The 19,740-nt window shown below is 38.2% G+C and overlaps 1 protein-coding gene across 3 annotated transcripts in view; it reads right to left on the reverse strand.

Moving 5' to 3' along the window:
• Window positions 1–15,341: 15,341 nt before the first annotated feature.
• KCNK2 (potassium two pore domain channel subfamily K member 2) overlaps window positions 15,342–19,740 on the reverse strand; it is a 157,107-nt gene continuing 152,708 nt past the window's right edge. For all 3 annotated transcript variants that reach the window (XM_069459342.1, XM_069459343.1, XM_069459340.1), the window contains exon 7: window positions 15,342–17,571. In XM_069459342.1, the coding sequence (XP_069315443.1) occupies window positions 17,254–17,571 (318 nt within the window). In that variant the 3' untranslated portion in view covers window positions 15,342–17,253. The remainder of the gene's footprint in view (window positions 17,572–19,740) is intronic.

The following is a 19,740-nucleotide window of genomic DNA, read 5'->3' on the forward strand; positions in this document are numbered from 1 at the left end:
GCGCTACTTTTCATCTCTGAATGGCTTAGCTGGTCCTTTTCCATTTCCATTTCTACTTTTCATCATGGCAGATAGATTTTAATGGCTAGGAGATTATAAAAGAAGGTACCTTGACCTCGAAGGCATAATAGTATCAGAAAATTTTATCTTAAAGGGATTATTCAGTCCCAGCCCTGTATTTGCAAGATGGGGAAATTGAGGCTCACTTTACTTGTCATCACACAGGCAAGCAGTGGCAGGATTAGGACTAGAACCAAGATTAGGACACTTTCCATTCCAACATGGATAGTTCTCAAGCTAAATCTAATATGCATTGATCTGTGCCAATATCCAATGTGGCAAATTTCAGCAAAGATTTTCACTAGACAAATTTCCTAGACTAAAACAAATAGCAATTTTCCAATGGATTCTTAATTCAATTCAATTTAATGAACGTTGTTTATTTTTATTTGTTTGTTTGTTTTGAGACAGGGTCTCACTCTATCGCCAGGGCTAGAGAGCTGTGGTGTCAACCTAGTTGACAGCAACCTCAAACCCCAGGGCTCAAGTGATCCTCCCGCCTCAGCCTCCCGAATAGCTGGGACTACAGGCGCACACCACCATGTCTGGCTAATATTTTCTATTTTTAGTTGATAGGCTAATTTTTTCTTTTTTTTTTTTAATAGAGGTCCAGTCTCGCTCTTGCTCAGGCTGGTCTTGAACTCCTCACTCACATTTGATCACTACACATACTTTCAGCTTGCCAATGCTTCCATTCAACAGCCTTGGATCAATGTTAGGTTTCTCCCCTAAAATTTCAGAAAGATTTAAGAATGTATTGCAACACTGGAACTCAATGAACAAAGATGAGTCGTTCCAGTTAATTAAATGTATTATTAGGGATTTGCCTCTCACTCTTATCTCAACATTCATTGGAGAGTGTGATCTAAGCCAGACCTTTGTGGTTGCTCTAATGTCATTTATTAAATATAATTACATAATTGCCACATGCTGTACAGATGTAATGCACACACAGATATTTAAAAGGAGAGAAATCAAAGCACTGAGAAACTCTGAGAGTTTAAATGAGTGCAGACCAAGCATAAAACGCAATATAATTTTAGAAGTTTCTTTTAGCTTCTGAATAAGGTACCTGGCCATTACATCTAGGAGTAAACAAATATTGTAGTCCAGGTCCACTCAAAGCAAACTCCAACTAGGAATAATGTCCACTCAGTTCCCTCTTTCCATGATCAAATCATCTCCCCTGGAAGTCAAGATTCCTGCTGTCCCAGGACCATATCCATCGTGGTCTCCTGCCTTGGCCAGGCTCCCATGCTCTGGACCTGAATTACTTTCAGTCTAACAGAACTTCTATCTACCGTCCCTTTCATTTGGGATCTTACTGGACTTTCTAATATGATTTTAAAGTTTCATGGGGTTACTCTATGTGTTTCTCTCTGTTCCACACCATAGTTTGGGGAAGTGTACAATTTTAATACTTTCTTAGTTTTCATATAGGCTTATTACTATAATCTCTGCATATATAAGATGTGATTGCTAAAAAATATTTTTAAAAAATGACATACAATGATATAACACTCTGTAACCCTTCACCTTGACATATTACTCTAAAATCAAGAGCCATGTAAAGACATATATAGTGAAAAATATAATTTTTCACATTTAACATTAGAGTCTAAATACTTCTACATATTTCTCATATATTTTCAGTGTTTTAATATTGAACATTTTTAATATTCATGTCATATTCAATTGTATTTTTCTCTTTTACTTTACTGAGAACTCAGTTTGTTTCTAGGTTTTTTGTTTTTTTTTTTTTTTTTTTTGAGACAGAGTCTCACTTTGTTGCCCAGGCTAGAGTGAGTGCCGTGGCGTCAGCCTAGCTCACAGCAACCTCAAACTCCTGAGCTCAAGGGATCCTCCTGTCTCAGCCTCCCGAGTAGTTGGGACTACAGGCATGCACCACCATGCCCGGCTAATTTTTTTTTTCTATATATATTTTTAGCTGTCCATATAATTTCTTTCTATTTTTGGTAGAGATGGGGTCTCGCTCTTGCTCAGGCTGGTCTCGAACTCCTGAGCTCAAACGATCCGCCCACCTCAGCCTCCCAGAGTGCTAGGATTACAGGCGTGAGCCACCGCGCCCGGCCGTTTCTAGTTTTTAATATTAAAAATATAGCAGAGATTCAACTTTGAGCATCACCTGAAATTTAGATAGGTCTAGACTCGTCTTGCTGACTGATGTTCTGTGCCCAACAGAAGTCTGTCTGAATACAGGGGCCAGAAGAGATGTACAGCAACAAAATGCCAAGATCAAAAAGAAACACTGATTTTCAGTTCAGCTTGGTGGCTGCCATTTAAAATCCATGCATGTCCAGTCTAGTCACATAGACTCATTTCTTTATCTGGGAGGCAAATGACTGCAAATAAAAACTAATAGTCTTTTTTTTTTTTTACTCAATTTCTCAGTAAAATATTGAGGTCACAAAGCAAAATTGCCTTGGAATATTCACCACCATTTTGCCACTGATAGTGGCATGGCTTAAGCAATGGAAAACTCAAAAATACAGTGTATTTCATAAAAGCAATAACACCTAATTCCCACTGCAATGGGAATGGCAGTGCCTAGAGAGTGAAGGAGTGATGGCCACTCATTGTGGCCCATGAAAAACACCACTGGAGACTTCAAGAAATACCTGGGGGATGAACATTTGCCAGAAGGCAAAGAAAAGACTCCAAGAATATCAAGTGAACATCATTGTGATCCCATTAGTTCCTATTATCTACTGATGACTGGAAAATCTGTTTACACATCAACACTCCTAAAAAATTTTTGTATTTGAAGATTTTTTTTCTTCCTAAAATTATTTTCTTGGGATATAATATCCCAGGAATGAGAAGAAATTTTGTAAACATTTAGGTAATATTTATTTTTCTTCTGAAAGACATTTACTTCTAATGGAATTTCCAAGAGACAAGTCCTTTAGGAGACCAGTGGAAAAAATACTTCAGGGCAAATGAGACTCCTGGAACCACTAATATTCTAGGCTGTATCAATCTTCATATTCTTCATTCTCAGAGGATTGTCACTAATTAACATCTCCCTCTATTAACTTCAATCGATCAAAGAAAGAAGTATGGCTTCTGAATAGATGTAATTGGATATTCTGTAATTATACCAACTTATTTGAGATGATTGCATCTAATCTGGTTTCAGAGACTTTAGAAATATAGACTCGTTTAAAAGGTAATGGAAAATTCCCTGATATATATGGTTTATATTCAACATCACCCCTAGGCTATACCAGAGCCTTCCTTGCCTCTGGGTAAGTCCTGACATGTTTAGTTTTTTTCTTATATAATAATCTAGTCCCTTGGGATCTGAAAAGTAAACAATTCTCTTCTTGAAATTGGGCAACAAAATCAAGTACATTAGGTTTACCTGTAGAAATGATTCTTGGCAACAGAAGCAAAATCCTGCAAAGAATCATAAAGAGATATTCACCCAGATGCATTTTAAAAAATAATGAAAAGATGCATATTTTCTTTCATAGTTAATATTCTTTTAAAGAATAGGAGACATCATTTTATTTTTATTTTTTTTTTATTTCAACAGTGAGGTGCAGTGACGATTTCTTGCCTATGGTACAATGATTCTTTTTTCGCTAAAACCATAATTAATATTCCATGACAACTTGTACTTTTATTTCAACAGTGAGGTGCACTGATGATTTCTTGCCTATGGTACAATGATTCTTTTTTTTCTAAAACCATAATTAATATTCCATGACAATTTGTAAATAGAATTAAAGTCAAAGAACATCAGCCTAAAGGTGTCCATAATCTAGCTGCACCTTATCTTTCAATTTTAATCACTCATTTTTCCCTTAAGCCATACCAAATTATTTCCTTTTTCACAAATATGCTCTTAGTCATGGATAGTAAGATACAAGTCTATGTAGGATCAGGAGTAAGTCTAGGTCAAAACAAAAATGGGATAGTTCTGGCTTTGTCTAAAAAACAACTGGGGGCACAAGTGATCATATTAACTACATTCAATTGTATCAATCAATCAGTAAATATCTGGGCAAATAAAACTATTTTAAATTCTGGAAAGACTCTTAGGCTACCACTGGCTGTTGGAAATAGGCAACCTCTTTTCTTGTAAACTATATGGGAGTAGGGTGGGAATAGGCTGTTAGTGCAGAGATATGGTATTCTAAGTATTGATATTCACCAGCAAAACCAGGGAACAAGGAACCACCCAATCTCTTTGTTGGTGCTTGTTCTGTTGCCCACTTCCCCACTTCTCCATGGGAAACTCTGTGGCAGTCATGAAGGTGCCCCATTCAGATATCCCTTCAAGAAAACCTGCTACATGATATACACCAGCTGATCGACCCCTTTCTGGCTTATGCAGTCTTGGGTCCACCACACTGCTTGTGCCAGCCGCGCCTTTTTAGGGCTGCTCCTAGCCAACAGCTGAACAGGGTAGGCATAGTGGAACCAAACCATCCCTGCCCAATGCAGGATTCCTCCAACCACAGCTTTGATTTAGAGCCTCACACTTTTAAAAGACAATCTAGCTACTGTTACTTATGAATGTCTAATCTGCCAGAGACAGAAACCAGCACTAAACCCCCAGGATGACACTATTCAGCAAGAAGACCAACTGGCTACTTAGTGGCAGGTAAATTACATTGAGCCCTTTCTATTCCATCCACAAGGTGCCAGCAGTTTGTCCTCACAGGGATAGATAATTACTCTGGGTATGGGTTTGCCCTTTCTGCGATTTCTGTAATTCACTTATGTGTCTCTTGGTACTCACTTACCCAATTGTGACTGTGAATGCACAAGAGAAAAATCCAGTTTGATATGGGTATGGTTATAAAAGATTCAGAGCCTTGAGGAATAAAGGTTTGGTTCACACTTACAGGTGAGGTGCCAAGATCTGCTGAGATTGAGGGGAATTTAACATGAATAGTGGATTAAAGATAAAGCAAGTGCTAGTTGCCGCCCTGAGACCAATTGCAGCAAGGAGGGTGGTAGATTATCCTACTACTCTACTTCTAAGTGTCCTCTTGGAAAGAAAGACCCACAGGAACCATGGAGGAGCTACTCTGCAAGTATGTATGGAAAAGTGTACTATGGTAGCCATAGAAGTGCCCTTCTCTGACCTGCCTTTAATAGAAACTGCTGTGGAGAGCATAGCTGATTGACAGCTCCCACCTCTTGGGTTTCATTCATGCCAGGCTGTTCCAAGCCAATATCTGAACTTACTGGGAGTATTAGAACTAGGTCACTTCTTCCTGATGTGGGATTCCTTTAATGGTGAACTTTGGCTGGGGATTTCCCATAAGCCTGGTCAAAACCCTCTCAGAACTGTATTGTGATCTGAGGTTCTTTCTACCCAATCTGTCCTTCCTTCCCTCCTTTCACCAATATCAAACTTGTACCACAGTAGAAAGACTCAATGACTACTCCTGTTTCCTCCCCATTCTTACTTCATAAGCATTGTTATAGTTTGATTTATGTTGCCCCAAATTTGTGTTGAAGTTCTACCTCTCCAGCACACATGAATGTGACCTTATTTGGAAATTGGGTCTTTGCAGATGTAATCAAGTTAAGGTGTGGTCATTAGGGTAGGTCCTTCATCTAGTATGACTGCTGCCTTTATGAGAAGAGGGAAGTTTGAAAAACCTGGAGGGAAGAAGGCCATGTGAAGACAGAGGCAGAAATTGGGGTTATGGTGCCACAAACCAATGAGTGAATGCCTGGGGCTACCAGAAGCTGGAAGGGACAAGGAAGGATCCATTCCTAGAGGCCTTGGAGAACGCATGGCCCTGCCAACACCTTCATTTCAGACTTCTAGAATCCTGAACTGGGAGAGAGTAAATTTCTATTATTTTAAGCCACTCAGTTTGTGGTACTTTGGTATGGGAACCCTGGGAAACTAACATAAGTATTTCCTCAAATAAATCTCTTGCATACCTAACCCTGTTTTCATATCTGATTCTTGGAGAACCCAAAATATGACACTATCCACTAGAGAGGAGACAGACACAACCTGGCATCATGACCCATGGAAGTGGAGGAAGAAAAAGCAGAGGAATAAAAACACTCCACAACTGTTCACTTCCGCCTTGATGTCAAAGTCCCATCACCCTCACTAGTTACAGCTCACATATTAGCTCCTCCATAACGTCTTCTGTGAGCCTTGAGATAAATAAGCTCCTATATCCTCTAAATCTAGCAGTTTCTTCATAGCTCTGATGGCTTATACCATGTGGACCTTGTATTATTGCATATATATTTTAAGGAAACTCAATTTAGAAACTAGCATGTGTTATTTCAAAAATGATATTACATTAGATCTTATTATTGAACATGTTTGCCTTAGAGCCTAATGTGTGACATCCATTCGGCAAAAACCAGCTTTGTTTTCAAACAAATGAGGATCTGGGATTCTGGGGATAAGTGCTAAGAGCTTGGTGCAATTGTCTGTTTAAATCAAATCTGTGGTATGACATGATACATTAGATAGATTAGAATATGGGGTGATGAATTTATAGACTCCAAAATGAAGTAATATATTAAATTAATGTTTCTATCTTATCCAACGCAGTCATGACTTGTTTTGACATATGGGTTTCATTGAGCTACCCACATTCTCTCACATCATTTCTTAATTATTTTAGCAAACATCTGTAAAATGACTAGCCAGAAACTCTAGGCTCTGCTCACGAAATAGAAGGCAAGTCTGTGGCATGTAGGGGCATTTATACTGTCATCGCCACTGTGTTGTGCCCAAGCAATCAAACTCATTCAGACAAAAATTAAGGTAATCATTCTCAATCCTCTTCTCTGCTAATATTGTCTCCTATTCACCCGACAGCTGAAGAAGAGTGACAGATAATATTTGTGTCTATAATAGATTGGTCAGAGTTGATGCTTAAGGTGCACACCAATCTCTTCCAACTCTCACAAAGTCATCAACACACCACATGTTTTTTATGTTGGACAAGAAGGAATCATAGCTCTTATTAAAAATATCATTCATATGCAAAAATATTTCCTGATGAGAAAGTTCATACATGGTATTGTAATTAAGACATACTTAAACATTCAGCAAGACAGAATATATTTCACTTATGGGGAACCAATATAATCTATACTTCTCACAACCTATTTTCTCTTTCTTTTGTGAGATTTACATTCTTTAATATGTAGGATGAGTTATGAATGATCTGAGAATAATCTATCCAGAAATTATTTTATAAGTTCACATTATCAAAGAGCTTGAACTTCCGTCTGAAACCAAATTTGACTTTCTTAAATGTAGAATGAGGTTTAATTGGTTTAATTGAGATTACCAGTGTCTAACAAATCTACATATATGTGTACCTTCTACTTCCCCTCTTTGAGTATTAGCTTGACTTAGTGACTCACAAATAGAGTAAAAGTGGGAGTGACTAGGTGTGACTTTGGAAACTAGAGCATTAAAAGTACTGTGGTTTCCTGCTGACTCTTTCTCAGATCACCCGTTCTGTGGGAAGCCAGCTGCCATGTCATGGGGACACTCAGGCAGTGCTTGGAGGGTTACACGTGGTAAAGAGCTGAGGCCTCCTGCCAAGGGCCATGTGAGCAAGTCATCTTTGAAGCAGCGCCTCCTGGCCCAGGCAAACCTTCATATGATTGTAATCCTGGCTGACAGCTTGACTGCAACCTCATGAAAGACCCTGAGCCAGACCATCCAGCTAAGACACTCCCAGAGTCCCGATCCTTAGAATCTTTGTTAGATAACAAATGTTCAAGTTGCCAAATTTTGGGGTAATTTAACTAACAAAGGTTCTTTACTGTAGGCCCTCTCAAAGCCTTTAAAACTTGCTAGTGTTAGTTGTGAATCTTTAAGGGGCAGGATATGCTAATCCAGCGTATTCCACAATTTTTGACCACAAGACATTCTTTTACACCCCACCCCCAGGGAATTTTGAAGGATACCGTTTCCCTAAATATTTTTGAGAAAGGCTGGCATAAAGCTTTGATACTTCACAGTAACCTCAACAAGAGATCAGATTCACCTATTTAAGTAACAATCTCGAAGCAGTCAATTTAGAGAAATTTGGACAAGCCTAGATGCATCTGGCTAAGTAGAGCATAGTCAAAAGCAACCCCATTCTTTGATTTTCAGTGCATGTCCTACAATATGCACTGCTACACCTAATTGGCAGAAAATTATCAGGATCTGATTAAATAGATATTTTTCTGCTAATGCCCACTGCCATAATAACTCATGAAAGTTAGTGTCCTTCATTGTAATGTTGGTCATGTTTCATGGCTGGTCGTAAGGAATTAACACACTGCAACTGTTAAGCAGTTATAATTAAGCCCTGCCATGGGGAGAGAATTTAAGAATTAATAGGAAATGTATTTTTTCTTCTTCTACTGAAACTCAAAGAGCCTCAATTTGCTGAAGGAAATTGCTACTTAAATTCAGATGAGATTAAGACCTTTTCAGGGAGACTACACTATTGCAGCAGGCTTCCTCAGAGAACACGTGTGGAAAGGCTCAAAGAGGAATTACATGACTCTCTGGGTAAAAGTGTCTTAAGAAAAGTTTATTCCCAGGCCATTTAACTTTAAAATGCAAATCTAACTAATGCAGGCTTGTGGCAAGCATCGCAGATGGAATTGCTTAGTCTCCAACCACTTCCCTTGGTTACAATGGTTGCCCAAGATGAAGCAATGTAAGAATTTTGGACCACGGTATCAAAAATGGCTTTAATTCCACCACTCCATCTAAACCTAATTAAGGGAGCTCTCTGTTTAGCACTTGAACTGAGTCAAGAAGAAACTGCAGGAACTTACCTAGCTCCCCCCATTCATCAATTGCATTCCCTTGATTTCAACAAATTTTGGGTCTGAACCAGTTCTCTAAAAATATTCCTTAGTTTGTGAGTATTTCTCAACTGCACGTGTTTAATTAAGTATTCACCTGTTTTTTCTCCTGGAGCACGTAACTTCCTCTTGATCGACGATGCTGAACTCTTCATTACAGCACATACAATTATTAAGTTCAGCTGTGCCCAATGAGGGGTGATTTTGCCCTTCTCTAGTGATATAACTCAGAAATTTGCATTTTTACACCAACTTTGGAGCTATTTTTGGAGACACTGAAGTTTGCAAAACACTGCTGTAGAAATTCAGGACTTCACAAAGGCAGATATCAGAAAGATGTGTACTTGAATCATATTATTCTGGCCCATGCAGAAGAAATACTTTTGCTAAGCTAAATGGGTGCAATATCATTATCATATACATAGAACTAATACAGGAACAGTCATGGAACCCACTCTAATAGTTTTTGGGGAGCCACTGTGGGCATTTTCTATTTCATTACTCTCTGTTACCTATCTGAAGCCCTGTATAGAATTTTTATTATAAGAACTCAATCACGAAATGGTTTTATTTACGTGAGACATGGATACACTTTCTCATTGCGGCCAATGAGAACCAAGTCACTGATAAATGTTTTCACTTTTCACTTTGGTTGCCCAGAAACTAAGAGCCATGTAAGTACCTCAGAGTCATCACCTCTGTAATAAAAAAAAATGTTTATCTCTTTCATCCTGGACCTGACCTTCGGTTCCAGTATATTGCTTCTACAGTTGTCTTCAAAACAGACCTTGAGGCAGGGATTCAGGTGCATGAGATATTTGGGGGCATGCACTCAAGAGAAAGGGGGTAACAGCAACAGGAGAGGGCAGAGGAGGCTCTGAGCAAGGATATGGACTCACCTGGAGTCCAGCTGCAGCCTGGTCCCACAGAGAGCTCTGGCGTGTAAGGCACAGCACAGGGTTAGTGCCACCCTAAGGCAAACATGTTTTCCTTTTGTTATCCTGATGGCAATTATTGGCTATGGGTCAGCCACGTTGGGGTGGGGCTGGGGTTGCGTAACCTCCCATTGAGGTGGCTTCTAGCCTGCAGAGGGCGCTCTCCAGAAAAGGTGGCAGCTGTGAATTGTTAGCATCCAACACTCAGAGCAGCTGGTAATGGGGCCATCAGCTCAGTAAAGGCAATCTGGCTCAGGCAGCAACAGAGTCCACCGAATTTGTTGTGTATGTTTCCATGATGTTTTTCTAGTTTAATGCAAGAGTTAGTGACATTTCTCTTTTTCAAGAAGAAAAGATGTCTTGGGAACATATGTTAAAATTAATAGATGCTGGGAAGGGTAGAGGGAAGGCAGAGATAGGGAGAGATTTATTAAAGGATACAAAATTACATCTAGATAAGAGGCATAAATTCTAGGATAGGATGACTATAGTTAATAATAATATATAGTTTCATATAGCTACAAGGAGGATGTTGAATGTTCCCAACACAAAGAAATGATAAATGTTTGAGATGATGGATATACTAATTACCCTTATCTAATCACTACATATTATATGTATCAAAACATCACTATGTACCCCATGACTATGTACAATTATTGTCAATTAAAAAATAAAACACATACATTTATAAAATAGAACCCAATGAAGTAGTTTAAGCAGGGCTAAAAAAATACACTCTATATGTTTTGCTGATGAAAACTGTTTACCATAAAGAAAATGTACACAGTAATTACTATACTGCCAGCCTATAAGTAATGCTTGATTAATGTTTAAGTTGCAAATGTTCCAAGACCTTCGTATTTAATTCATATGAGAATGTTTTTTGATTTGCAATAAAATACACCTAACCTACCTATATCATTCAAGACTGAGTTAATATTTAGAAGGGGCTTTTTTATTTAACAGTATTGACTATGGCGACTCCAACTTCTCATTAATAATGTGAAGCTTTTCTAATGTCAGTGATTCCTATATTTGCTTCTCTACCTGGGATCTCCGACCTGAGCTCACATGAGTATTCCAACTGCCCATGGAAGGTTTCCATGTTGGTGATTCCACAGGCACCTTAAATGCAAAGCATCCGTCTCACCCTCAAGCCTTCCCCTCCTTTCCCCTCGGTCCATGTTCCTAACCCGAGTCGAAGGCACCAGTATCTGCCCAGTGCCCTCCCCTGGTTCAGGCCTGAATCCTTCTCCCAGGGACCACTGCAGGGTTCCTCTGACTTCTCATGTCGGTACCCTGAGCATCCATTCCACCCCACTGCCAGGGGACTGTTCTAAAAGTACAGAACCATTCACATCACTCCCTATTTTAAAGTCTGAAATGACTTTCCACTGACAGACAAATCCAAACATCTCAGAAAAATATCACAGCTCCCTCTGAGGAGTATGGCTCGAGGCCAAAATCCTATGTGTGATCTTTGAGGCCTAACTGTAGGCAATTTCAAGGCTTTGCCTAGCAGGACTCATGGGGGAAGCTACCTCCCCACACGAGATGTGGTGCACAGCCACGTACTGTAGCTTTCTGGAAGGAGTTGCAGTGAAGAACTCAAGCCCAGGAGCTTACATTTGGAAACCTCCTTACTGGGGGCCAGGGTTGAGGCACTCGCCTCTACTCTTAGTAATTTTCCACTCCTAGCCCTTCTTTCCTTCTGCCCCCCATCCCGCCCACCCCCAGGGTCCTTCAAAAGTCTGTATCTTCCCAGTCCCCAAGTTCTTGAACAGTGATAAAATTTGAATCTGGAACAGACGATGTCACTTAGTGATGCTTGTTCAAAAATCTTTAATAAAAATCCCAGAAACATGCGGTCTAATGTGAATAATATTTAAAAGTCTGAAATGTTTTAAACGCAGTAGATAGTATGATAAACTCAGCTATGTAATACTATTAGCTGTGTAGTGTAAAAAGGGATGCCATCTACAAAAATCAGGCATTGACTGAATAAAAAATAATATTTATTCTATGAGTTAATTTTTAAATTATACCAAGTGACTTATTCTCTATTGGATACAGTTCAAATGTGCCAAATAATGGATTCCTTCCCAGACTGATTATAATTTTAAGCATGAAAAAGCTGAATTTTATTTGGCAAGGAGAATGAATGTGCATTTAGGTTTCTACTAATAAAAGAAATCTATTTACTAGTATTAGCAATATGTTTTGAAGTTAATTTCTAAACAAATTTTCAAGATTAAATTATACTTGCAAAGCTTTGATAGTATCGATTGTGAGTCAGAATTTGGAAATAAAAATAATAAAACCCTTGCTTACAAGGAGTAAGTTTGTGTAATGACAAACAAACTGCAAGTCACTCTAGTTGAAGAACTGGCTTTGATTTTTTAATATGAACATAATTAGTAACTAGTAGCAGCTTGTCAGTTAATAGGAAAAATAACTGCTGTTTGTATTGCATTTACTAGGTAGTAGTAGAAGAAGACGGATAAATGTTTGCAGAGCTAAGAAAATTCAGGATACTTATGCACAAGGATACTTCAGATGATTACAACAGTTGAATCCCTGTTTTTCTCTTCATTCATTCATTGATCATGTATTTTTTGAGCACCTACTGTATGTACTTTGCTAGTATTCGGGAATAAGACAACAAGCTAAAATAAATGAATTACATTCTAGTGATACAAACAGATAAACAAAACAGACGCTAATCAAAAAGAATAGTGATGAAAATCTAATCATAAACGGAAGGAAAGGAACAGGGTTTTACAGAGTATATTATGAAGGTATCAGAATTGGTGTTAAGGGAGGCTTGTCAGAGAAAGTGATACTTCAGCTGGGTTCTGAAGGATGAGTAGGAGTTTGTTAGGTGAAAAAGGTTGAGGAGTACAAAGACAGTGAGCATCCCAGTCAAAGGGAACAACATCCACATAATCTTGTAACAGAAAAGAGAAATTTAGTGGGACTAGGATACAGAAAGGTAGAGAATAATACAAATGAATCTGGAGAGGGTTGCATTAGGTACCCCAAAAGAAGGCCTTGTAGACCATTTGAAGGATTCTGATCTTACATCTAAAAAAGTGAAAGATAAATAATGGATTTAAACTGGAGAATGGTATGATGAGATTTGCATATTAAAAAGACCACTCTACCATCAATGACAGGAGCAAAGGATGGTATAAAAGCTGTTAGTAGAGGGGGAAAGATGGATTAAGGTAATGGCTGTGTATAAATTCAAGACATACTTAGCATACAAGTCCATGGAGTTTGGTCATAGGTGGATATGGAGTAGAGGAAGAGAAGAAGACAACCAGGATGACTTGCCCAGCCAGAGAGAGGGTGGGGCCGTTCACTGAAACAGATGACACCAGAGGAAGGCCAGCCCTGGGAAAAAATTATCAGAATCTCTAATGTGTTGAAGTGCCTTATAGAACTGGAAATACCCGATGTGAGTTAGCTAGATGGATCTGGAGTTCAGAGAGAAATCCAAGTTTAAGAGTGCAAAATAAACAGAATAAAAATAAGGCAGTGAGTTTTTGATGCACATGCAGAAATACTTTGGAAAGGAATGTCAGAACCAAAGAAAAAAATAGCTGTAAATTGGGACAAGCCTAATGAAAATATTTCATAAAGCAAATACTAGGAAAATAGTAAATGGTTTTATGAGTATAAGAAATTAGTAAAAGCTGGGGGGTAGTGAACAAACAGCACTGAGTCAAAACAAAAGAGCAGAATCAAAACTCCTGGTCCTTGAAACCAATACCTGTCTTTGAGGAAGGGGCAGTTGAGTGCGGACATATCATGTATGGAATAAAAGAGATAGACGTTTGAGATGGCGGCTGTGGGGTGGTGGATGAACAAAGCAGGTGGAGCTTATAAAGCTTTTCTCTTATTAAGATAATGACAATAAAATACTCTCAAAAGCGTCTATCAAAAGTAACCAGGTTGCTCCAATGCTCTTGGAACTGCCACGTGAGCAGTGCAAGGCCAGTGACTTTCACTACAAAAGGACAGGTAAGTAAACTCCTGCTAAAGCAAAAATCACATATTAATTTTAATGAAGTTATGCATGTTCAAATAGAGACATTTTTACTTTATATAAAAACAAATTTATATTCACATTTTAATAAAAATGCACATCACAAAAGCCATTTTTTTTTTTACTAGAACAGCAAAAATTTAAAATAGAAGAAAAATAAAACCAAAACTTGATCTAAACCTCTAGCTCTTAGGCATGAATAGCTATCTCAAGTCTTCCGAGTGTCTAAATTTGTTTTTTGGTATTCCATCTAAAATTTCCCTTAGGTCTGTTTGAACCTCTAGCCTCAAGAATCAATGAATTCTACTGATTTTTAACATAGAGTTAGGTGGGATTTGTTCTTATACCTCACGTGTTCCTTAGAATCTCAAAAAGAAACAAAGTCCTACATTCTGTTCCCTTCTTTTTCAGAAGGCCAACGTGCACATTTTCAATTCCCTCTTGGCTTCAGAAGTTTTACTTTTTCCTGTATTGCAAAAATGAAATATTACTGGAGATAAAAAGGTGCGTGACATGAACTACAAAGCAAAGTACAAAGATCCACGTAAGAAATGGAAAGAACTCCAAAATAATCACTTCTATATTCAGCAGCTTTAAGGTGAATAGAAAGCATTGCCTAGAATCTGTATCTCGGAATAAAATTAAGGAGTTTCTGATCCTTTCTGGTTCTAGTACTTAATGCGGCTTTTTTTTTTTTTTTCCAAATATCTTTCAAGGCAAAACTACTCACTCTTATAAATGGTCTAGTGGAAAAATAAACTCGCTAGAAAATCCCAGACTATGTTAAAATCCTTAGCAATATTCTCCCTGCAAGAAGTAAACAGAATAAAGCTTGAGGAAGTAAAAGTGATGTCAGGTGATGTAATTCACATGCTTTCTTACATTTTCCCCAATCCTAAGGATAATGTTGGGGACCAGCTTTAGGATATTGACTGAGCATGGAGTTGTTTGGGAATGCATCAATGCATTTATGTAGGATACAGACAAGATAAATAGTCCAAATATTTGGGGTAGAAGATCTAAAGGACTGGATAGCAACTGCCTTCTTCAGGCTTCAGTACTACTAGGATGTTTGTCTTTTTCTTACAAAATACATTCAGCTGCCTGTGTTCAGCATTCAGACTACTTCAGTGTCAAGACAAGGTCTAACATTAATAAAATAGGATATAAATATACCATAATGTAACAGGAGCAATCTTGAATTTATATGCTATTTCAAATATCTTATTTCAGAAACAAATTTCAGTATATTCAGTTTTGATTAACAGCCACACCAAGAAAAACACTCTGCATGTATTCAGCAAGGGTAGCAGCAATGCATCAAAAATATTTCTTGAATATTGTGAATGAAGAAGCCACAAACAACCCGGCATGAAAAGTGACATCCTGGAGTTCTACTTAGCTACAGCTGATATAAATTCTCAGCAGCAAGCAGGAGACTCAGAAATTGCTGACTTTAATTACAAACTTTATTTGTCAATACAATTCACAGTTTATACATGGTGCATTCCACCATATGAATTTTCAGAACAGTTATTGAGGAAATGGGTGTAGCTTTCTTTCTAAAAGAGCCTGACTTTCTAAAATTTTGGTTAGAATTTTTTTTAAGTTTATAAAAGTACCTTTAACAAGTTAACTGAATATTTACATTTCTGGCTTAAATTTAAATTTTGGAAAATAAGCATCTATTAGTTTGTTCTTTTTTTTTTTTTAAAACATCCTGGGTTTATTTTTTAAGACCCTAATCTGAATGCCACTTATTCAGATACAGCTTCCCCACCAAACAAAAAGAAATCAGTTTTGCAATTATATTTATGGAAATTATTTTCTTTCTACATTTTAAAAATTATATATACAATGTACAGCAGATGTAAGTATGAAAATAAAGGAAAGGGTAGGAATTTAAGGGATGCATTTACTGAACTTTTTGAATCTTGGAAACATCCAAAGAATTACAAGATATAAAATCAAACTAAACAGGATAATCAGCCTTTTCTATCTAAAAAAAAAAAAAAAACTCTAAAGATTTAAATTGTGCTATAACAGCTTTTTCTCTAATGTCAGAGATGAATTATGCCTGCAATCTGCATTTTTCCACGCACAAAGTCACAGTGATCCCAATTTCAACTTCTGCTCTCACCACCAGTCACAGCTGCTAAAGTCACCCACGGAAGGCTAGGACTGTGCCCTCCGCTCACTGCTGTGTCACCTCCCCTCATCTGGCAAAAGCTACCCAAGGAAAGAAAATTATATAAGCCTTTCATACATCAGAAAGCAAATAGATGCTGGCAGTATAATGTTTATTAGCAAATATTTGTAACATATTGTTTTGCTGTTTTCTTTTCATCAGATTGGTAATTCACGCCCACTATTTTAAATCACCTCCAGTAATACTCATTTTTAACAGTTGTCTTCTGTCAGATCCTTTATATATATATATGTATATATATATGGACTTTCTTCTTTTCCACCTTTAAAAATGTATAGTTAATAAATGGTTCATTCCAAATACTGCCAGGAAAAAGGGGAGTGTTTGGAGCAGCCAATGTTACCAGCCTGGTCATAATTACATTGTATATATGTACCATGGGTACCTGAGTCAAATAAATACTCAGAGGGGACATCTTTACACCTCATTTCTCTGCAGTGCCTTTAACGCTAGGCAACGCTGAGTGTTGCTTCAATGTCCGTTTAATTTTGGCATCTATTCCTTCTTCGGGCATCATCACTTCAGTCATTTCTACACACGTTTCCAGCAAGGTATGGTATTCAAACGGGAGACCTGGGGTAAAAGACTGCGGAGGTGAGCCTAGGGGTGGGGGCGGGGAAGGAGAAACCACACATTAGCTAGAGAGGTTCTGTTTCTTCATAAGATAAGGCACTGACAGAAAATTTCTTAGGTAAAAGGCTGCATAAGAATTTCTTGCCATTTACAAAAAGAAATGTTGTCATCCATAAATGGTCCGTCTCTAGGCTCAGTTAGGTAGACCCTGAAAAGTTAAGGACTGATCCCTCAAAGCTACATTATTACCAACAACAATGATATTTCATAATTCATTCTGAGGCCCGATGGCACATTAGGGAAAGAGGGAGGAAAACAGTCTGGGCGCAAAAAGGCATCAGACATTGCTTGTCATTCCACCGGTCAAAGAAAGTGGACCGTTCAACAAGCATCATCAGAGAGACAGTGCTGGCTCAGAATTCCAAATTCTCTTGATGGTAGATGACCATGATGGATGTATCTATTTTTTTTTTTCCCCTTTTGAGCTCATGCACAATTTTTAAAATGCTACCAGCAACAGTCATAAAGAGCAGATAGAAGTCCTCACCTATGGCTACGCCTAAGGCTCTTCAAAGAGAGGGCTATTTAATGTTCTCAATCACAGCAATCTCTTCGCCAGCACAGTGTGGTGTCAAACCGTTCAGATAGATACTTTCAGTCTTCAGTAAGGGAGGCAGGATATCCCTCTCGCTGGTCAGGTGGTTCACGGACAGGGTCCTCCTACAAGGAGTCAGCTCCTGATTGTGGTTCCCCGCCAGTTCTGCCGAGAGCTTCCGCTTAATGGAGGTGGCGCGCTGGAACTTGTCGTAGATCTCCACGCTCAGCCGCCTCCTGGTTTCTTTGAATTCTGCGGTGACGTTGGCTGTCCACTCGGCAGCGTGTGCTCTGAACTCTCCCACCTGGAACAAACAAGCAGGGAGGAGATAAAGAGATAGCAACATGACGGTCAACACTTTGTGTGCTTTATTTTCTGTTCAATTTATTTAGGGGTTCTAAAAAGAAGATTGGAATAAACTTTTGTAATACTGGGTGGTCTGAGAATGGGCATAAGTAGGCACATTGTACAGAGCACGATTTTATTTTATATGGATAGGGCTCTAAAAATTAATCTGTGAACTTAAACTATAAATCAAATGACATTTCAGAGGCTCTAATGTGCTTCTTCTTTTTTTTTTTTTTTTGGTACATAAATCCTGTGAAACTTTTGGTGCTGCAAAAAGGCAATCTAACTTTTTAAAAATCATTTGGAGTATTTTTTTCATTTGTATTTACTTTCAAGAAGTATTTGGATATAGAAAAGGCAGTAAGACTCAGAAGCAGCAAGGCAGGGTAAGAGTCTGAAATACAAACCCAGGTGACCTGGGTTGGTTCGTATAACAGCGATGCTGTTTGCTCATATGTGAATGTAGGTTTTAGAGTCAGAAAGTTATGTGCAAGAACTTTGTGTCCAATCCTATATTGGTCATTTAGGAATTCTCTATTTCCTGAGCAAGCAATAAAATATTTAGTTTCTACTTTCAGGGAAAGCAAAGAAACGAGAACCAGCAAGTCCTTTTTGAAGCCCACTTGGAGAATGAAAGTCCAAGGCATAGTTTTTCAATAAAGGTTTGTGGAATTCATGAAGTTACTCAACCTGTGAGCTGCCATCTCCTCAGATGCAGAACAGGCATCTTCACAGTACACTGGCAGGCGGGATGGGCGAATGTACTTCACAAACTGAAAGATGCCATCTATTTTTTATTATGTAGTTCTCTTTTGAGGGTTAAAGGAAAAAACTGTGCCAAGTCCCATGCTGGGGCACACCAAAGTATCTGCCAAATGAGCCTGAGCCCAACAGACATATTCTTTGACCTCTTTGAAAACTGTGTCTGCATGTTTATGTCCTAAAATAGAAAAACGGCAAATTCTATGTATGGGAAATTCTACAGTCCACTTCTTGACTAAACAGAATTTAATAATCTAGAATATCACCTAGAATAATCTCCTAATATAAAATGATTTCCGTTTTCTTCCAGCACGTCTGCTTTCAGCTTAGGGAGATCCACTGAACTCATTTCTTAAGTGACATGGGCTCTCTCTTGCCTGACAAGCAAATAACCACAACTCTATTTTATTATTTTTTTAATTTTATTTTCGCTTTGTTGATTTTTGTTTTAAACTTTGATATAGAAAATATAACTGATGGTTTCTAAATGTATTCTTACCTGAATTATAAGAAGGGATAGATTTGTACATATATTACAATATCATGTATACGTACACTTGGATAGCCATAGGGGTGTGTGTGTGTGTGTGTGTGTGTGTACACAAAACAGAATGGAAACTTCACATATTCTTGGCGGATGGCACATGGAAAATGAACTTTTTAAAAATCTATCCCTGAGCACACATACATGCGTATTTGAAGATATTTACTTTTTATTTTTAAAGTTCTTTTATTTCCTAATTGTATTGTCCTAACAAGAAATAACTGCTTGTTGTCTGGGTCCAGCTCTGATAAAAGCAAAGCTGGGAAAACGCGAACTTTGTGGCACACAGAATTGGCAAGATCAAGCATTTCTTAACCACAGAGGTAACTTAGAGGAAGCTTGCAGGGAAAGTGGTACAGAATTGATAGCAATTTAGCCTGGAGAAACTTACTGTTTCTATAAGGGACCCTGTCCAACTATACTTAGATATAACAAATTATTAAATGTTTAATTCTCCCTTGGGGGGGGACTCAGGTTAGAAAAGCACAGGCAGGGCAGGATCTATCCATGGTAATGAACACGAAACCATTCAGATTTGACTCCCTACAAATTCCAAACACACTTGTAAATAAACCCTTCCACAGTTTATATCCTTTTTCTGTTTACTACCCAAGTCATGTCTCAAGACCTGGGGCACTGTCAGAATTTATGGACTGAAAATTAGATTTTTTTCTATTGGCTTTATTTTGGTTTCCGGCCTCTTACCTCGCAACCCATCCTCCGTGAGCAGCTGGCCTTCTCAGAACCCACCTCTCCCTTTCTTTGATAAGGGCTCCTCTTTTTTTAATCTTAAAAAAGTATTGTTATTATAAAAGTAAT

This window comes from Eulemur rufifrons, chromosome 27, assembly GCF_041146395.1.
Source record: "Eulemur rufifrons isolate Redbay chromosome 27, OSU_ERuf_1, whole genome shotgun sequence".
Lineage (NCBI taxonomy): Eukaryota > Metazoa > Chordata > Mammalia > Primates > Lemuridae > Eulemur > Eulemur rufifrons.